The sequence below is a fragment of the Gambusia affinis genome, linkage group LG05 (genome assembly GCF_019740435.1).
Source record: "Gambusia affinis linkage group LG05, SWU_Gaff_1.0, whole genome shotgun sequence".
Lineage (NCBI taxonomy): Eukaryota > Metazoa > Chordata > Actinopteri > Cyprinodontiformes > Poeciliidae > Gambusia > Gambusia affinis.
The window spans coordinates 500,039-518,797 of NC_057872.1; the positions used below are offsets into that span (position 1 = coordinate 500,039).

The following is an 18,759-nucleotide window of genomic DNA, read 5'->3' on the forward strand; positions in this document are numbered from 1 at the left end:
AAGTTATTCAGAAACAAAATATTGCTTTTATGAACTTTAATTATTTGAGAATGAACATCAAGGTTTGTAAAATGGATGCGAGAAATATTTAATCCCATGCTTTCATTTAGATGGATTATTTTTGCTCTTAGTTTTTTTAACTGGAAGAGATCAAAGATGAGCTGTGAATCAGATACCAACATCAGTGTCCAACTTTGTTTTGGTTTAGTAATCAATATTATTATTACTGCTACTATAAAGATGATTATGAAGGTCTGTGGTTTTTGTCTACTGTTTCTTCCGTATTTAAATAGATTTTCATGAAACATGATGTAATTAAATTGCAGCCTTTAACCTAATGAACTCTAAAACTGAATAATGAAATATTGAATATTTCATGATAAAATTTGTTGTCATTCATCACTAAAATAGATTGTCAGATGTGTTTTTGTGTTTGCATGTGATGGATTAGATCATTGCTGCCGCGTCCCTCTTGGGACCATACTTTTTTTTTTCTCATGCCCCACACTCCCAATGCAAATCTAACAATATTTACTAAATTATCTGCATAAACCACTGACTCCAGCACTGTATGACCTGGAGTATGACCAGATCAAAACAGCTGTTTTGTTGTTCAATAGTCTCAAAACAATTTCCAAGTTCAGTTTATGAAGTCAGTCAGTAACATTGAATCAAGACTCCTCAATCTGAGAGAGAAAAAGTTCAAATGATTCACTGGGATGTGTGTCTTCAGACTTAACACAGTAAACATTTTCAAACTGTAAACATTGGTTACTAGTCAGCTTCTTCAGCTTATTGTTTTTCACAAGTCATGTAGTTATTTTAACATTTATTGTGCAAAATCTGCAGCAATATTGATTATATCTCAGCTTGTCAGATAAGATGATATGAAAAGTTTATAACATTTTACGTTAACAGTAAAAAGGTAGACTTTGGCCATTTTCTGGGAGCTACAGAAAATGAGCGCTTTTCCTTGCTCTACAAACTCAAAAGGAACTGAATTCTTTTCCTCAATGGCTGTTTGTTTGGTTTTCGGTCTTGGAAAATGTTTTTTCCTTCTTCTGACTGTTTTAGTATTGAATTGTACGGTAAAGTCCTTACTGGCAAACGTCTGAATGGGGCGTCTTTTTTTTTAAAACAAACTTCGTTTTATTAAGCGTAATATTGTGTGTGACCATAGAAAGTTAAATAATATTTGCATTCCTTTTAAAGCGGCTTTAGTTCCCATCATACTTACTAATGATGGAAAAGGGACAGACTAACTTTTTTGATTTGTGTTTTAAATACAATTAAAGTTGTACTAGAGTAAAAGCATACTTTTATGATAAATCTTTCAGTTTATGTGCTACAATGTCGAATTATCAACCCCAAGACTTTGAAATGATTGTTTCAACAACAACGTGACCAGCTCAGCAAGTCTGGTTCTTTCTTTGAAAGGTCTCCTGTGATATGAATGACATTTTAGACAGATGTTAGTTTCTCTAGATGTATAAGACCCTGCAAGCAAGACAAGCAATGTATTGCTGTTTGTTTGTTGTTGTCTGATTATTGAGAATTGTATTAAATTTGGTTGCTGTTGAGTTTATAAGAGGGGGGAGCAACTCAATCTGTTGATCAAAACAGAAATGCTCTCAGCTAGTCGGCTCCAAAATAACATCAAGCTGGTTTTTGTAAAAGTGGGCAGCAGGACTGACGGTTGGTTGCAGGAACTAGACCCCTGATAATCTAACAATGATAATCTTCATATCATGGCCACCAGGCCTTCTTAAACAGACACACCCTGCCACACCAATCAGCTAGATTCTCTCTCCTGCTGTACTTTTTGTATTGCAGTTCTGTTTTTATTGGATGTTGTTGTGTTTTCAGTCAGCCAATGAAAACTGTAGCAGTCCTTGGAGGAGGTATCGGGGGTTTGGCTGCCTCTTTCTACCTCTGCAAGAACCCCCAGGTTGCCAAGGTAACGCACCAAAACATTCACATCCAAGGATCACTAATCAAATTCAGTTTTAATCAACCAGAGTGATTACGGTTGCTCTCTAAAATGAGGACTTTTGACAGTTTGCTTGTTCTGAATGCCACTGGATTGTAGTTTCTTCAACATGGCATCAGGTTGAAAAGACGGCAGCAATTGTTGTTGCCCATCAGCTTCTGATTGGTAATAAGGCCATATTGAAACTATTTGAAGTTCATCATTCTACAGAAAACATAACCAATGCTAAAACGTAAGATTCAGCTGTTAATCATGTCAGCAGAAGAGAAGTCTCCTCTAAGGTGTTTCAGTCCGGACCGGCCTTCGTTGGCATGTCCAAGGTTCCAGTTCAGGACGGGACAGAAAGAGTCTGAACACAGACAGAGAGACAAACAGCCAAAGACCCTGAGAGGAGAGGAGAGGAGAGGAGCTATAATATTTACAAGGGTGATAAATTACTACTATGACTTTATGAGTTCTTACTGCCCAACGTTCTTCTCTAAACTCTAGAATGATGTTGTATACTTAGTGTGGTGTTTTTGTTCAGTTTCTTTGATCGACACTTTTTTCCATTTTGACTTTCTTTATCCAACTTATGTAACCTATGTCAAATTTGGCAAATGATTTTGTATTTAATTAAATATGGAACCATATTTAGAATTCTTACCTTATTAGCTTTCAGTAATGTCATGGGAAACAAAGTATTTATTCCCCCGGCAGACTGAGTTTTAACATTTTCATTCAGTAAGTGACGATGTTGATCTTTCTCTAATAGGGAGCAACACGGCCATCAAGTCAAAGTTGATATTCCCTTTACGTTGTCTCAACGTAAAGGGAATATCAACTTTGACTTGATCAAATCCCTTCTTCTAATTGCTTGTTTCCACTACTTGTTCAATCTTTGGGATGAGTGTGGAAGGCCTCTGAGCCATCAACCTAATCTTTAGCTCCCTCAAAAAAAAAAAAGAAATTGCCCCCCACCCCCCACCCCCACCCCCCCACGCAGCAGCTGTTACAGTTCCTTGAGTCTATCTGCCCCAGATAAAGCATCACAAATTTTTTTATTTTTTTTTTTATACTTATTTTTTATTGAACATTTCTGAACACACACAGTGGAGAGGCATCAATACATTCAACTTCATACACAATGTTGGTCAACCGTGTCCATATTTAGCTGGAGACAAGAGTGGCATTCTCCTTGCCTCTGTAGTCGCTCCATTTTTCCCATTTAACATCAAACTTGTCCTCCTGCAGTCTTAGTCTATGTGTGATTTTCTCCATTACAAAAATCTCTTCCACGATGCTCAGCCACTGCTCCACTGCAGGAGGGTCTTGTCTATACCATAATTTTGTGATGGTTTTCCTTGATGCAGAAAGTAATATTTTCAACAGATATTCATCGTCCTTTTGAATGACATCGTGTGTGAGGCATCCCAGGTAGAATGTTTTACATGATCTGGGTATTCCGTATCCCAATATGTTTTTCAAGATGAGGCTAACATTATGCCAGTATGTGGTTAGCTTTGGACAAGACCAGAATATGTGTGTGTGGCCTACATCAGTTTGGCCACAGAGTCTCCAGCACGGCTGTGAACTGGATACCATCCCGGACTTGATCTTTGGTGTTATAAAAAATCTAATCATGTTTTTCCAATTAAATTCCCTCCACACACGGGAGCAGGTGGCCGTGCACTGCATTTTACAAATTTTAAACCATTCCTCCTCGCTTATGTGCTCCTTCAATTCGTCCTCCCATTTTTCTTTGATGTACATAGTAGATGTCTTCCTGCCTGCCATCAGTCCCTGGTATAGTGCTGAAATAACCCGCAATTTATTATATGCTATTAAATTTTTTACTTCTATGTCTTTTCTACTTATTTCCATATTTTTCCATTTTGAAACATAGTCATCATTGCACCAACATACCAGGGGTCTAATTTGTGCGGCCCAGAAATATTCTTTCAGGGCTGGTAAACCCAGGCCTCCTTTATCTTTTGGGAGCTGAAGTGTTTTATATCTGACCCTATATGGTTTCTTGCCGCTCCATATAAACCTTGAAATCCATCTGTCCCATTCTACAAATTGTTTTTGCGGGATAATCAGTGGCAGGGACTGAAACAGGTATAACAGTCGTGGTAAAATATTTATTTTAATTATCTCCACTCTAGAGCTAAGATCCAAGCCAATGTCCATCCATCGCCCCAGGTCTTTCTTAATATTGTGGTTTATTTCTAAATAATTTGCATCATAGAGTTTGTCAATTGTTTTGGTTATGTTCACCCCCAAATATTTTATAGATTTTTCATTCCACTTAAGTTTATAAATATCCCTTATTTTCTGCTGCGGGGAGTGATTTATTGTTAGGACCTGTGTTTTTTCCACGTTAATTTTGTATCCAGAGAATTTCCCATACTCCTCAAGCAAACTTACTGTTTTTAAAAACATTTCATTTGGGTTTTTTAGATAAATCAAAATGTCATCTGCAAACAGCCCAATTTTATGTTCTTCCCCTCCTATTTCCACTCCTTTCATTTCGTCTTCCTGCCTAATCATCTGATCCAGTGTCTCTATAAACGGAGCAAAAAGACTCGGAGAGAGGCAGCATCCCTGCCTTGTTCCTCTCTCCAGAGTAAAACTTCCTGACAGGTTGCCATTTATTTTAATCCTTGCAGTTGGGTCTTGATAAATTGATTTAATACAATTTACAAATGTTTCATTAAATCCAAATTTTTCTAAGACCTTATACAAAAAGTTCCAATTAACACTGTCGAAGGCTTTTTCCGCGTCTATACTTATCAGAACTGCCCGTTCCCCTCTTCTCTGCAGATGGTCTATGATATGAAGAGTTCTCCTTATATTGTCTTGTGTTTGTCTTTCCTTTATAAAACCAGTTTGATCCTCATCAATTAAATCCTGCATTAAATTTTCCATTCTTTTAGCTATGATAGAGGAAAACAGTTTATAGTCTACATTTAGTCCCGATATCGGTCTGTAGTTGTGGCAGTATTCTTGATCTTTACCTTCCTTTGGGATTACGGAAATAATGGCTTCTTTCCAAGAAGGAGGCATCTTGCCAGTCCTGAGACTATAATTAAACGAGTCATATAACAGTGGTGTTAATTGTTCTTTGAAGGTTTTATAAAAAGAAGCCCCTAAACCATCTGACCCTGGTGACTTTCCTGTTTTGGTCCTGCCAATTGCCTTTGTAATCTCTTCCTCTGTAATTTGAGAAGTCAATGTCGCATTTTGTTTTGTGCCTATTGCTGGTAAATCCAATTTTTCCAGAAAATTACTCACCTCCTCTTCCCCTGCCGATGGTGGCTGTGCATATAAAGTTTTGTAATATTGCTCAAATGTTCTTTGTATTTCTTCTTGTTCATATAAGATTGTATTGGATAGTGGATCTCTTATTTTATGTATGCTACTTAATGTTTGTTGTTTCTTAACGTGCCTAGCCAAATTTTTTGTAGCTTTCGGTTCCCCCTCATAGTACATTTGTTTAGTAAATCTAGCCTTCTTTTCTACCTCCTCCCATAAACGCTCATCCATTTCTTTCCTGGTTTCTTTAATCAGATTAAATACGTCTGGGTCATTTGTTTGTTTATGTTGTTGTTCTAAATCTCTGAGCTTTCTTATTTGTTTATTGTATGTTTCTAATCTTGCTTTTTTCATAAATGCTGTGTAAGAAATCATTTTCCTCCGTATTACTGCCTTCAGAGCATCCCAAAGAATTACTGGGTCTACTTCACCATTATCATTTTCCTCTTTATAACGGATTATCTCCTCTCTTACTTCACCAACTAGTCCCTTGTTATTTAATATGCCTTCATTTAGTCTCCACAGAGTATTGTTCTTTTTGCTGTCCAGATGGATCTTAAGATAGATTGCGTTATGATCAGAAACGTCTGAAACTCCAATCCTACACTCTTTCACTCTGTGTAGTTCTCTCTTGTTCATTAGTATATAGTCAATTCTGGAATAAATACTGTGTGGTATTGAGTAATGAGTATAATCTTGATCTAAGGCAGGGGTCTCAGACTCGCGGCCCGCGGGCCAACTGCGGCCCTCGGGACGATAGTTTGTGGCCCCCACCTTAATATGAAAGTTTAATGTTAGTGTGGCCCGCGAGCAGTGATGTCAGTAACGCGTTAATTTGTAACGTGTTACTGACGTCGGACCACTTTTTTCAGTAACGAGTAATATGCTATTTCAAATCCAGTAGTCAGACTACAGTTACTTATCAAAATCATTTTTGCGTTACTATCTTCTTTTGTAATTTAATCGTATTTCCTCTACTCGTCTTGTCGAGTGACCGACGTCTCTATGCAACAGAAATGTAAACAATGGAGGGAGATGCGCATTTTGTTGGTGGAAAAACTGGAACTATTTTGAGATTCTGCTGACAAGTCCGATTATTATAAGCGGCTTTGAGCTTCATTTTTTAAAGTCGCCTTGCCGATTTAATGAGTGGCGGGTTGCGCCTTTTTGGGCTCGTTTTTGAACGTGAAGTTGCTCATTTGGGCTTGGAAATAAGCAGAGACTCATAATAGCTAAATCCCAGAATTTGTTCGTCATTAAGGTAGTCTTACTCCATCTCTCCCTGTTCATCATTTCCCGGATGATCCGTCCCGCTGTGTCTTTGTTAATGTCAAGTTAATATATTACCTCTGAATGACGTCGAGTTTCGCGTTGCGCTCCAGAAAACTACAAACATCGAGACCAATATGAACAGCGCAATAAACGTGAAAACAGCCACGAATGAACGTGTCCGTAGTTTCCAATAATTATAATGGCAACTTAATTCTAATTATTAATACTAAGATAAGTGTCACAAATCTGTGCAGCCATCTGAGCTGTGAGCTGCAGGAGGAGCTCTGTGCGCAGTGACACCAAACGCAGGGGCCGAACGCAGAACCTGGAGGCCGGGGGGGAGGGGAGGGAGGGGCTTTAAAATCCTTCTTAGAGTTTTCCAGACAACAGTGGACCACACAAACTACTCACGTTTTTTATTTTTCTACAATCTCCTCTTCAGTTCAACCTTATCAGTGGAGACACATTGTTGATGTTACCATTATAAAATAGCTTACAAAAAAGTATTGGCAAAGCTCAATGTGATTTTCCCAGGAGGCAGAGTGTTGTCAGCACCTGCTGAAAGTAACTAAAAAGTTACTTTTAGTGTAACTTAGTTACTTTCCAAATCAAGTAGTCAGTAATCTAACTAAGTTACTTTTTCAAGGAGTAATCAGTAGTCCGATTAAAGTTACTTTTTCAAAGTAACTATGCCAACACTGCCCGCGAGTTTGATATGATTGGCACTTTTCAGTGTTGTGTGCGGAGCTGAACTAACTTACCAATCACAGTGCTTCAAATGGAGCTCATTGACCCGCAGTGCCTCTCTGAACTCAAAGCCAAGTTCAGGGAGGTGAGTGGAAAAGCAGACAAGCTTGGGCAATTTTTGAGAGAATTGCCACCCAGCTTCCCTGAGCTTTCCCGAATGTTCAAGCGGACCATGTGTCTTTTTGGGAGCACATACTTGTGCGAAAAGCTCTTCTCTACCTTGAACTTCAATAAGTCCAAGTACAGGTCCAGACTTACTGACGAGCATCTTCAAGCTCTACTTAGGGTCTCAACTGCCTCCTCCCTTAAGCCAAATGTGGCTCGGCTATGCAAGAGGAAGCGCTGCCAGACCTCTAGCAGTAAGAAGTAGGCAGAAGAAACAGTTTATAAACTGTTATATTCATAACAGTTTATAAACTGTTTCTTCTGCCTACCAATCAATGTTCCATTCATGTTCAGAAAGTTAAAGGTTAAAGAACTGTTAATACAGCCATTTGAATCTGAAATATTATAATTACATTTATCTAGTCTTCTATAGCTGCTGTGTTATTATTATATTTTATTTATTTATTACTGATAAATTTTTTTTCTTATGAATTGTTAATTTATTAATATTTTCATCTTATTTTGTGTTTAAAAAATAAAAATAAAATAATTTGCTAACATTGGAATGTTTTTGTAAGAGCTTTTCTTGTGGAAAACCCGATGCGGCCCAGCCTCACCCAGACTCTACCTCCATCGGCCCCCAGGGAAATTGAGTTTGAGACCCCTGATCTAAGGGGTGAAATTCTCTCCACACATCTACAATTGCCATTTCTGACATCATAGTGTTTAAGTACCTACTAATTTGTTTTTTACTATTTTTCTTGCTTGTGGTATCCATCCTATAATTTAACACCACATTAAAGTCCCCGCCACATATCAATATTCCCTCTGCTTCCAAGTTAATGAGATCAAATATTTTCTTAAAAAGTACTTTGTCACTTTCTGGAGGGGCGTATACATTGAGTAGTGTGGTTAACTGGTTTTCCAATTTGCCCTTTATCATTAAGTATCTTCCTTCTTTATCCCCAATCTCCTCCAACAATTCAAACTTTACACTATTTGAAATCAGTGTCATAACTCCTCGCTTATGCCTTTCTCCAAATGAGGAAGAAAATGAGTTTCTATACCCTAATTTTTTGTACTTTTCATGCCCTTTTTTTGTTAGGTGTGTCTCCTGTAAGAGAATAACTTGTACTTGTTCTTTTCTAAATTTATTTAAGACCTTATCTCTCTTTTTGATATTATTTAAACCAGTGGTCCCCAACCACCGGGCCGCGGACCGGTACCGGTCCGTGGACCAATTGGTACCGGGCCGCGCAAGAAATAATTAAATATGTCCGTTCTATGTATTGAGTATGGAGGAGCTTTTATTTAGAAAATCGTACACCGGATGCCGAGGTTTGTGTCATGCGCTAGCTCACAACGCGCGCACGAACACCCCCCCCCCCCCCCCTTCCCCCGGTCCGCAGGAATTTACGAAGGCTTGGCCCGGTCCGCTGTACTAAAAAGGTTGGAGACCACTGATTTAAACCATTGACATTCAGTGATACCACAGTTATAACCTTAGACATTGTTTGTATATCTTGGTTTGAATCTCAGCCTCTCCACTTGAACTATGAACACAAACTAAACTAACAACAAATCTGAACTCCCGACTAAATATGGGCCATATTCCCAAGAGGCCCTGTCCCCCTGCTGGAAAGGGAGGGGGGTATCCTTTTATGAAGAGGGCCCCCCCCCTAGTGGTTTTGGGCAAACCTGTGTTGGGTTCCCCCGACCTGCTAGGCGAGTCCAACAGTCCCTTGTTTGGTGAATCTCCCTGTCGTTATTTATTCAAACTTCAGAGAAGACTATAGTCTCTTCCATCCCCCTTCTTTAAAGAGCAGTTTATGCCCCTTTTACCTCCGCATCTTCAGTGTCCTCCTCTTTGAAATTCCTGCAGCCGTTCCCTCGCTCGGCTACTCGCATTCTGGCCAGAGCCCGTAGCGAAGGCCCCGTCGTCCGTCCCATGCTTCTTCCCGAAGCGCTGCCAGGATGCCGCCGTCTGGCTCCTCTCCTCGGGCGAAGGTCCGGTGTCATTCTGGTTCTCCAAAGCATCACAAATTTAAAGGCTTGTGACTTTAAAGACTAGTCTACTGAAATGTCTCTCCCCACTTGCAACAGTCACAATGTGCAAAATATACATCGAACAATCCAGACTTCTAAAAAAAATGCTATGTTGTTACATTTTGTCAAGCTGCAGTGTGTAACAATTAAAAAAATGTTTTTTTCCATATTTGTTAAAGTTGTCGCCAGTTTGCTATGAGACAGATAATCTGTGAAAACAGTCAATCTCCTCCACCTGCTCCCTGAACAACTATTGCTAGCTAAAGTAATGCAATGTTCTGACCCAAAACAACCAATCAGAACCCAGAGGAGGGTCTTAGTGCTGTCAATCAACTTCATTCACTCACTGTTAATGTGCTAATGGTGGAGAAGGAACTTATTGTTGCAGGAAAACTGTTTATCTGCTGTCATTGGTAGCTATGCTAATAAAGCTGAGCATTCACAACAGGCTATGCTAGTTGCATGGTAGCACAGAGTGAGGGGATTGTGATTGACGGCACTAAAACCCTCCTGACTCTGGTTGTAGATAGCATTGGCAGAAGGCAGAGGAAATAATTTTTTGACAAATTATCTTTCATGCCATATTGTCACAACACAATGGAAGTTTTAACAAATATGTAAAAAAAGATTTTCTAAAAGTTACATAATGCATCTTTAATTTCACTTAAGAGAGGACGGCTCAGGAGCAACAGATGTCTGTAATTTAAACACAAGTTAAAGTAAAACTGTAGACTGGCTGCAGTCCAGCTAAGCTAACTATGCTAAATGGTTAATAATCTCACACAGTCTTTGGAAAAAACTAGGTTAGAAATTCACACTCTTGTCTTTTTCTCCCTCTCATCTCTCTCTCTTTTTGAAAACCTGACTTTATAATTTTTCTTAGTAGCATAGTAACCACCACAGTGGTTCTGGTCTTCTACTGACTGCTGCTCACTGTCAAGGCCAAGCAGGAACAAACCATTTCATGCAGATCCAGGGGGGTTTTCAGAGCAAATATAGCTTTTTGGGAGGGGTAACGTTTGATTTTTACTGCTAAAAGCAATTTTAAAAAACACAACAGTAATTGACAGGGCCTCAATTTTTTTCTATATATATATATATATATATATATATATATATGTTTTTGTGTGGGGGGCCCTGTCGGTCAAGGGCCCTTGGTATTGTCCTAACTTATGAATAATGGAATAGTATGTGGCAGCTGTCCTATTGGCTGTCAGGTATGCTCAATAAAGTAAACTACTGCCTTAGCTACAGATGTAAATAATTTTTTGTACTCTAATTTAGTTTTGAATGTCCAGTTGATCACCATTAGTGTTTGTCAATATTCTACTCATTAAGGTTCAAGTGTAATTTTAGGATAGGTTTGAAGGAAAATGAATGAAGCCTACAAAGAATTTACCTGACATCAATCAACAGGTAATCGTTCTGGAGTCCAGCAGTCGTTTTGGTGGTTGGCTGTGGTCACTGAGGCGGTCCGATGGGGCCGTGTTTGAACTGGGACCAAGGGGGATCCGACCTGCTGGGGCAGTGGGAACCAACACACTCAATATGGTTTGTAACACCTAAGTGCTCCAAACCATTTGCATCATAAACTAATAGAAAAATGTTTACTGCTACAGTGGGCTTAATATGGATTTGAGAGCCCAGTGATTAAACTTTAGGAACATTAATTGTATTAAGATTAATTTAATTAATTGATGTAAAAATGCTGAAAGATTTCAATTATATGAGAGATGAGTGTCTACTATAGACCCAACAGCCTCTAGACCAGTAACTGTGTCATAAGATGGGAACCATCTGGTCTGGTGGCTCATTGGTTGACGGACTTTAGGCAGGACGGTTTATCTGTCCTGGTCTGTTTTCCTGTTCAGAGAAAATCCTCTCATAACTGTGAGATTCAGGGCACAGATTACATCACAGAGAACCTGATTTAAAGATCCTTCTTGTCGGTGTGGCGATTTCTCTCCCCACCATTAGCAGCATTCTACAAGGACTTCACTATTTTTTACTCAGTCTTTGTAACTGGAATTCAGGAAACAAGAGACTTAAAGAAGGAGTATAGAGAAACCTATGTCTACAATCATTAATTAAACTCTGAGAACTTGATTAATTTGAGCATGAATTTGATGTTTGTTTTTTTCAGGTGGAAGATCTGGGTCTGGAGGAAGCTATTCTTCCAGTTTCCTACAATCATGTTGCCTCAAAGAACCGCTATCTGTATGTCAATGGACAGCTCCACAAGTTGCCTTCTGGAATAAGGTAAAGAGATTAGGAGCCAACATATCACCTTGAAGATTTTCCAGAGAAAGAAAAACAGATCAAGAACGTTTTTTTGTTAAGCTATATGTTCACTGCAGTTCAGATGATTCTGGGAACACAAGAGCAAAGATTCTGTCAGACATTAAACACAGATAAAACTTTCCAGACAGAACTGATATGATTCTTGCAACTGGGTAGCATCAAGCACACAAAAATCCAAACTATTTTGATATTTGGAGTTCAGTTTATGGGTGTAAGAGGTTCTTTTTGAAATGACGTCACAACACTAAAGCTTTAAACAGCATCCATCCATCCATTGTCTACAGCTGCTTAACAATTCTGGGTCATGGAAAGTTGGTCCCTTTCTCCTGCAGTCATTGGGTGAGAGGCAGGGTACACTGTGGCAGATCACCTGTCTTAAAAAAACATGAAAAACATGCTAAGCTCTGTGAAATCTCAATCAGTCTTTCATCTCAAACATTCTTTGTGCTGGTGGCTCTTTAATCACATTCGCTCTCCCTCCCTGCTTTTTGTTACAGTGGAATTTTGAAAACAGTCGCTCCATTCTCCCGCCCCCTTCTGTTCAGTCTCCTCACTGAGATCTTTGTAAAGAAAGGAAGAGAAGAGGATGAGTCCATTCATTCATTTGTCTCCAGGAGGCTTGGAAAGGAGGCAAGTGGCCCACAACTACTTTTCTGTTGCTGCATCAATCATTAAGATTGTTCCTTTTTTTTTTTTTTTTTTTCTCCGCTCCAGGGGGTCTTTTTGTGGGCTCTAGTGTCCCTTATATCAGTGGTCCCCAACCTTTGTAGTTTTCTGTGGACGGGGGGGGGGGTTCGCGTGTTGTAAGGATCGAGACCGATGCCGTTGTTTCTTACTCATTCTGCTGCATGTTGGTGCGCAAGACGTAACCGACAGCATCCGGTTTAGGATTTTCAAAATAAAAGCTGCTCCAGACTCAATACATAGAACGGACATATTTAATTATTTCTTGCGTGGCCCGGTACCAATTGGTCCACGTACCGGTCCGTGGCCCGGTGGTTGGAGACCACTGCCTTATATGACAGTAGGCTGACAGGAAGAGGGGGGAAGACATGCGGCAAATGTCGATCGGGTCTGGGAATCGAACCCGTGATGGCTGCGTTGAGGACTCGAGGCCTCCAAATGTGGGTCGCGCTGTCCCCTACACCACCACAGCACGCCCAATATTGTTCTTTTATAAGATATAAACCTGATATTATTTTATTAAATACCATTTTTAATTTCTCCAGACTGTCATGGTTTCTTGTTCACCAAAGAAACCTGTAACTTTGTTGAGACAAACTTTGGTTCAGCTCTGACCTTGTGGAAGTTATTGCACCCTCATCTTTTATGGAGAGTAATCAGACTTTGAGGTTTGGCCACACTCACGTGATTTGATGAAGCAAAAAGCATTTGATAAGTGTTGATCTCAAATGCCTTAAGACTATACTGATTCAAAATGAGGTCTACCAGTATAAAGCTGTGAGGAATTTGCTCTGACGTTTGGATAAAGAAGAGAAACTGGCAGCTTTGATTCAAATTTGCCAGGGTTAAACCCTCAAGCTGAGGGTTCGACCTCAGGGCCAAGGGTTTAGAAGCCAAGCATGGCTTGGAGCTGATTGTTTCAAGGCTGGTACAGGGCACTGTGGAGGTATTTTGCCACGGCCACCAAATATTTGCATACATATCTTTTTAGGAGTTGGACTAACATTCTTCATGTTTAGTTTGGCAAAGATCAGGTCATATGAAATTAGAGCTGACGTCAAAAATCTGTTTTGGAAACCAAGTGGGAAGGTGTGAATGTCCACCTGAGAGGAGAAACAAACTCTTAGAACCCTCTGTAGCCTCATCCTGTCTGTAACAGTGCAGCTGTCCTACCATACTGTGATGCACTATGTCAGCAGGATCTGCATGGATGAGCCATAGAAGGTCAACAGCAGCTTGGTGTTTAGTTTGTGTAGGTCTGGCATGTGCAGAGGGGGCTTGAGTCCCTGCCTCTTTTATCTTTGATGCCCCTAGTGCCCTTTGAGTTTTTATTGTATTTTTTAATCTGTATGTCAGAATTCCTGTTTGTGCCCCTCAGCAATAATATTTAGCTAAATGTAATAATTTAGTAAAAATAAACTAGTCTGACGGCCCTCAGTCTAATAGACTCTCAGAGCCTCCATGTTGTTCAGACTACTGGTCCATGATGAGGAGGGGGGCAGAGCTGTGTCCTCTAACTATCAAATTATGGGCAAGAATATTTTTTATACATTGATTTGTGAATAAAAACGCAGGTCTGATGTGGTTGTTGGAAAAACTATTTCTATTTTGTAATTGTCCTTGCATAGCGGGACAAAACCCGCCTCGCCCCTAAACACAGAAATGCTTCAGCTGCAGAGAAAACGTCTGACTTTAACGTCATCATTCTGCTAAAAGACCGGTTCGGTTCGCTACAGGCAGTCTGGGTCGGTCCCACTGACAGATAGAAAGAATATCTGTCTTTATATCAGACATCCTGATATAACACACGGTACCAACTGTCACTGCGAGTCGAAACGCAGCTCAAAGTCCCGGTACCACCCGGTGACTGCTCGCTCTGCTTCTCCTTAACGTTTCTACCAGGCGGGTTGAAGCTGCTACTGACTGGATCTGGCTGGAGGTTCATGTCTGTAAATAGAAGTTACTGCAGAACCTCAAGTGTTAAAGGAAGATTTGGCCCAGAGCATTTAGATTTCACAAAATAAACATCAGAGAAAATATTGTAGCAATAATTAGAACCGCAGCAAAAAGCCAAACATGCCACAATGAAATGAATCAAATGTCTCTAAAGCATCGGCGGACTGACAGGGGCCACCGGGGGATTCCAGGTAGATTTCAGAGATGCGCATCACAGCAGCTGTTCATGCAGGGCCGGCCAAGGTAATATGGGCCTTAGACAGAACCCCCCCTTTCCCAGACCCATCCTACTAAGAACCTCAGCATCACTAACATGTTTAAATATCAATAAGGTGAATCTGTGAGAGGGAGACCAGGTTTATTGGCCGAGTTTAAAATCAATCACTGATTATTGGTTATTTGCTGTGATGTATTTGTGAACAAACCCAACTCAAACACAAAGATTACACCATACTGTTGCCATGGCAACACAGCAATCAAATTATCAAGATGGTTCTTTAAACTTCTACAAAGTAAACGTCCTGCTTAAATCCATCCATCCATTTTCTGTTCACCCTTCAAATCAAATCAAATCAAATTTTATTAGTATAGCACATTTCAGCATCAAGGCATTTCAAAGTGCTTTACATCAAATCAAACACAAAAACACAATGCAACATAGAATCAACAATAAAAACACAACATCAAGTCAGATTCCATCAATAAATTTGTAATTGATTCCGTTTCAAATACAACTCTAAACAAGTGGGTTTTTAGTTGAGATTTAAAGGAAGTCAGTGTTTCAGCTGTTTTACAGTTTTCTGGAAGTTTGTTCCAGATTTGTGGTGCATAGATGCTGAATGCTGCTTCTCCTCGTTTGGTTCTGGTTCTGGGGGTGCAGAGCAGAACCAGAACCCGAAAACCTGAGAGTTCTGGAAGGTTGATACAACAGCAGCAGATCTTTAATGTATTGTGGTGCTAAACCATTCAGTGATTTATAAACTAACAACAGTATTTTAAAGTCTATTCTTTGAGCTACAGGGAGACAGTGGAGAGACTTTAAAACTGGTGTTATGTGCTCTATCTTCCTGGTTTTAGTCAGAACTCCAGCAGCAGCATTCTGGATCAGCTGCAGCTGTTTGATTGATTTGTTGGACAGACCTGTGAAGACGCTGTTACAATAATCAATACGACTGAAGATAAACGCATGGATGAGTTTCTCTAGATCTGGCTGAGACATTAATCCTTTAATCCTGGAAATGTTCTTCAGGTGATAGAAGGCCGACTTTGTAACTGTCTTTATGTGGCTCTGAAGGTTCAGGTCAGAGTCCATCACTAGGTTTCGGGCCTGATCGCTGATTTTTAGTTGTAATAACTGAAGCTGTGCACCGACTCTAGATCTATGACTCTAGATCTATAAATCTAGATCTTTACTCTAGATCTATAACTCTAGATCTATGATTCTAGATCTATAGCTCTAGATCGTTTCTCTTTAGGTCCAAAAAATAATAACTTCAGTTTTGTTTTTGTTCACCTGGAGAAAGTTTTGTCTCATTCACACATTTATCTGTTCTAAGCATCTGTTCAGTGATTGGATGGGGTCAAAGGTCACCTGGTGACATCGTAATGTAGAGCTGTGTGTCATCTGCATAGTTATGGTAGCTAATATTATTTCCTGTTATAACCTGAGCTAGTGGGAGCATATAGATATTGAATAAGAGGGGTACTAGGATTGAACCTTGGGGTACCCCACATGTGACCTTTGACCTCTTTGATGAGAAGTTTCCAATTGAAACAAAGAAATTCCTGTTCTTTATGTAAGATTCAAACCAGTTAAGCACTGGACCGGAGAGTCCGACCCAACTCTCCAGTCCATTAGTAATATGTCATGGTCAACACTGAGGTCCAACAGAACCAGCACTGTGGTTCTCCCACAGTCCGTATTTATATGGATGTCATTGAACACTTTGACTAGGCCAGTCTCTGTGATGTGGTGAGACCAGAAACCAGACTGGAAGGAGTCAAAGCAGTTGGTTATCGTTAGGAAGCTATTTAACTGTTTACACACAACTTTTTCAATAACTTTGCTGATGAATGGGAGGTCAGAGGTCAGAGGTCGGCCTGTAATTCTGCAGTAGTGATTTGTCTAGATTGTTATTTTTTATCAGTGGTTTGATTACTGCTGTTTTCTAAGCCTGGGGGAAAAACATCTGATGAGAAACGATGAATTTACTATTTAGATCAGATCAGTAGCAACAACAGGCAGAACTTTCTTAAAGAAATGTGACAGTAGGACATCCAGACAACAGGAACTGGAGCAGAGTTGACTTATAATTTCTTCTAGGGTTTTATGTAGTTGAAATTGGGTCATTTATCCTGTATTTGTTTTGTTTGGATTCTGCATTAGTACTGACTTTATAGTGGATGTGCAGATTAATCCTCTGATTTGTTGAATTTTCTCTGAGAAGAAACTGGAAAACTGGTTGCAGGCAGCAATAGACTGAAATTCAGGTGGTAACGTGATAGGAGGGTTTGTGAGTCTGTCAACTGTTGCTAATAAAGCTGGAGCATTGTTAATGTTTTTGTTTATGACATCTGCAAAGAAGGCCTGTCTTGCATGTTTGAGTGTTAAATGATAGTAACGTAGTTTTTCTTTATAGATGTCATAATGAATGTGAAGGCAATGGAATCAATGAAATCTGAAACTTTAGACTGAAAATCATTTACCAACTTATCTACGTCATTACAGCTTAAGGGTGAGGAAGAAGAGTAGATTTGATGAAATATTTCTGCTGTGTTTTCTGTGAGAGAACGTTTTGTGATGGTTGCTGTTTGTCCAAGTGGATTAAAGGATAAACAACTTTCGAAGATAACAGGAAGTGATGCGACAGGGCGGCATCAGTTACAGAGACATTGGAAATATTCACACCCTGACTGATAACCAGGTCCAGTGTGTGTCCTTGAGTGTGTGTTGCTTGTTTGACATGTTGTGTTCGACCAAAAGTCTCTAAGATATTAGAGATTTTTAGCCCCTCTGTCTTGGGGGTTGTCAACATAAATGTTGAAATCACCGACAATTATTTAACAATCATAATCAATACATAAGAGAGATAGAAGTTCATTCAACTCAGTAAAGAAATTTTCCACATATGTTGGAGTTTTGTAAAAAGTTAGTGTTAAAGTTCGTTTATGGCCTTTAATCTCAATTCCAAGATACTCAAAAGAGCCTTGTCCTTGTCCCTAATGGGGTCGGGAGGGTTGCTGGTGCCTATCCCCAGCTACGTTCCGGGGGTCACCCTGGACAGGTCGCCAGTCTGTCGCAGGGCAACACAGAAAACAGACAGGACAAACAACCATTCACACACACACACACACACACACACTCACACGCAGGGAGAATTTAGAGAGACCAATTAACCTGACAGTCATGTTTTTGGACTGTGGGAGGAAGCCGGAGAACCCGGAGAGAACCCACCATGCACAGGGAGAACATGCAAACTCCATGCAGAAAGACCCCGGGCCGGGAATCGAACCCAGGACCTTCTTGCTGCAAGGCAACAGCTCTACCAACTGCACCACTGTGCAGCCCCTTGCTTAAATCCTAAATGTACTATTTATTTTTCTCAACTGAATGCATTAAATAAAATGTAATAACATTGTCATTCTCTATAAATAATGCTACAGGTTTAGATCTATGGTCTGTGTTACAATTAAACCATTTCTAGGGACCCCTGAGTGTCATGAGGGCCCCTGAGTGTCATGAGGGCCCCTGAGTGTCATGAGGGCCCTGAATGTCATGAGGGCCCCTGAATGTCATGAGGGCCCCTGAATGTCATGAGGTCCCTGAATGTCATGAGGGCCCCTGAGTGTCATGAGGGCCCCTGAGTGGTTCCTGCCAGCAGCTACTGAGTTTTCTTTGCCTTGATATCCCAGTCTTATAATTCTAGATCTCAGACGTTTAACATCAAACAATAGCCAGGTTTTTCTAGAGCTTAAACAGATATTATGAGGGCTTAATTAGTAAAATGGCAGCAATTTTGCTTATTTCATAAGTTCATAACCAGAGACCTTTTCGCTGGTCTGTTTAAGAGCTTCAGTCTCAGATCAACTCAGCAGCAGAAACAGAAACATTTTACCTGTTGGGGAAAACAGGTAAACTATATTTGATTTGCATTTCCACCCATGATGACAATGATATAGTAGGATCCAATTAGATTCTTGAATAGTATTGTTGTTGCTATGTTGTAGTACAGTATTTTTGTTCAATGTGCCCCTTTTTAAAAAAATGTTTAAATTCAAGAAAATCAAATCTCTTCTGATTTTGTTTTTTACAAAATTTGGTGACTAATCCCATTAGTCCATTGATTTATATTGGAGAATAA

General features: G+C 39.8%; 1 protein-coding gene across 4 annotated transcripts in view; it reads left to right on the top strand.

The window, feature by feature from the left end:
- Window positions 1–18,759, top strand: part of ppox (protoporphyrinogen oxidase) — a 35,343-nt gene that overhangs the window by 2,139 nt on the left and 14,445 nt on the right. For 3 of the 4 annotated variants that reach the window (XM_044116232.1, XM_044116234.1, XM_044116233.1), the window contains exons 2-5: window positions 1,867–1,957; window positions 10,874–11,008; window positions 11,601–11,716; window positions 12,256–12,388. In XM_044116232.1, the coding sequence (XP_043972167.1) occupies window positions 1,874–1,957; window positions 10,874–11,008; window positions 11,601–11,716; window positions 12,256–12,388 (468 nt within the window). In that variant the 5' untranslated portion in view covers window positions 1,867–1,873. The remainder of the gene's footprint in view (window positions 1–1,866; window positions 1,958–10,873; window positions 11,009–11,600; window positions 11,717–12,255; window positions 12,389–18,759) is intronic. The other variant, XM_044116235.1, reaches the window with a different exon arrangement.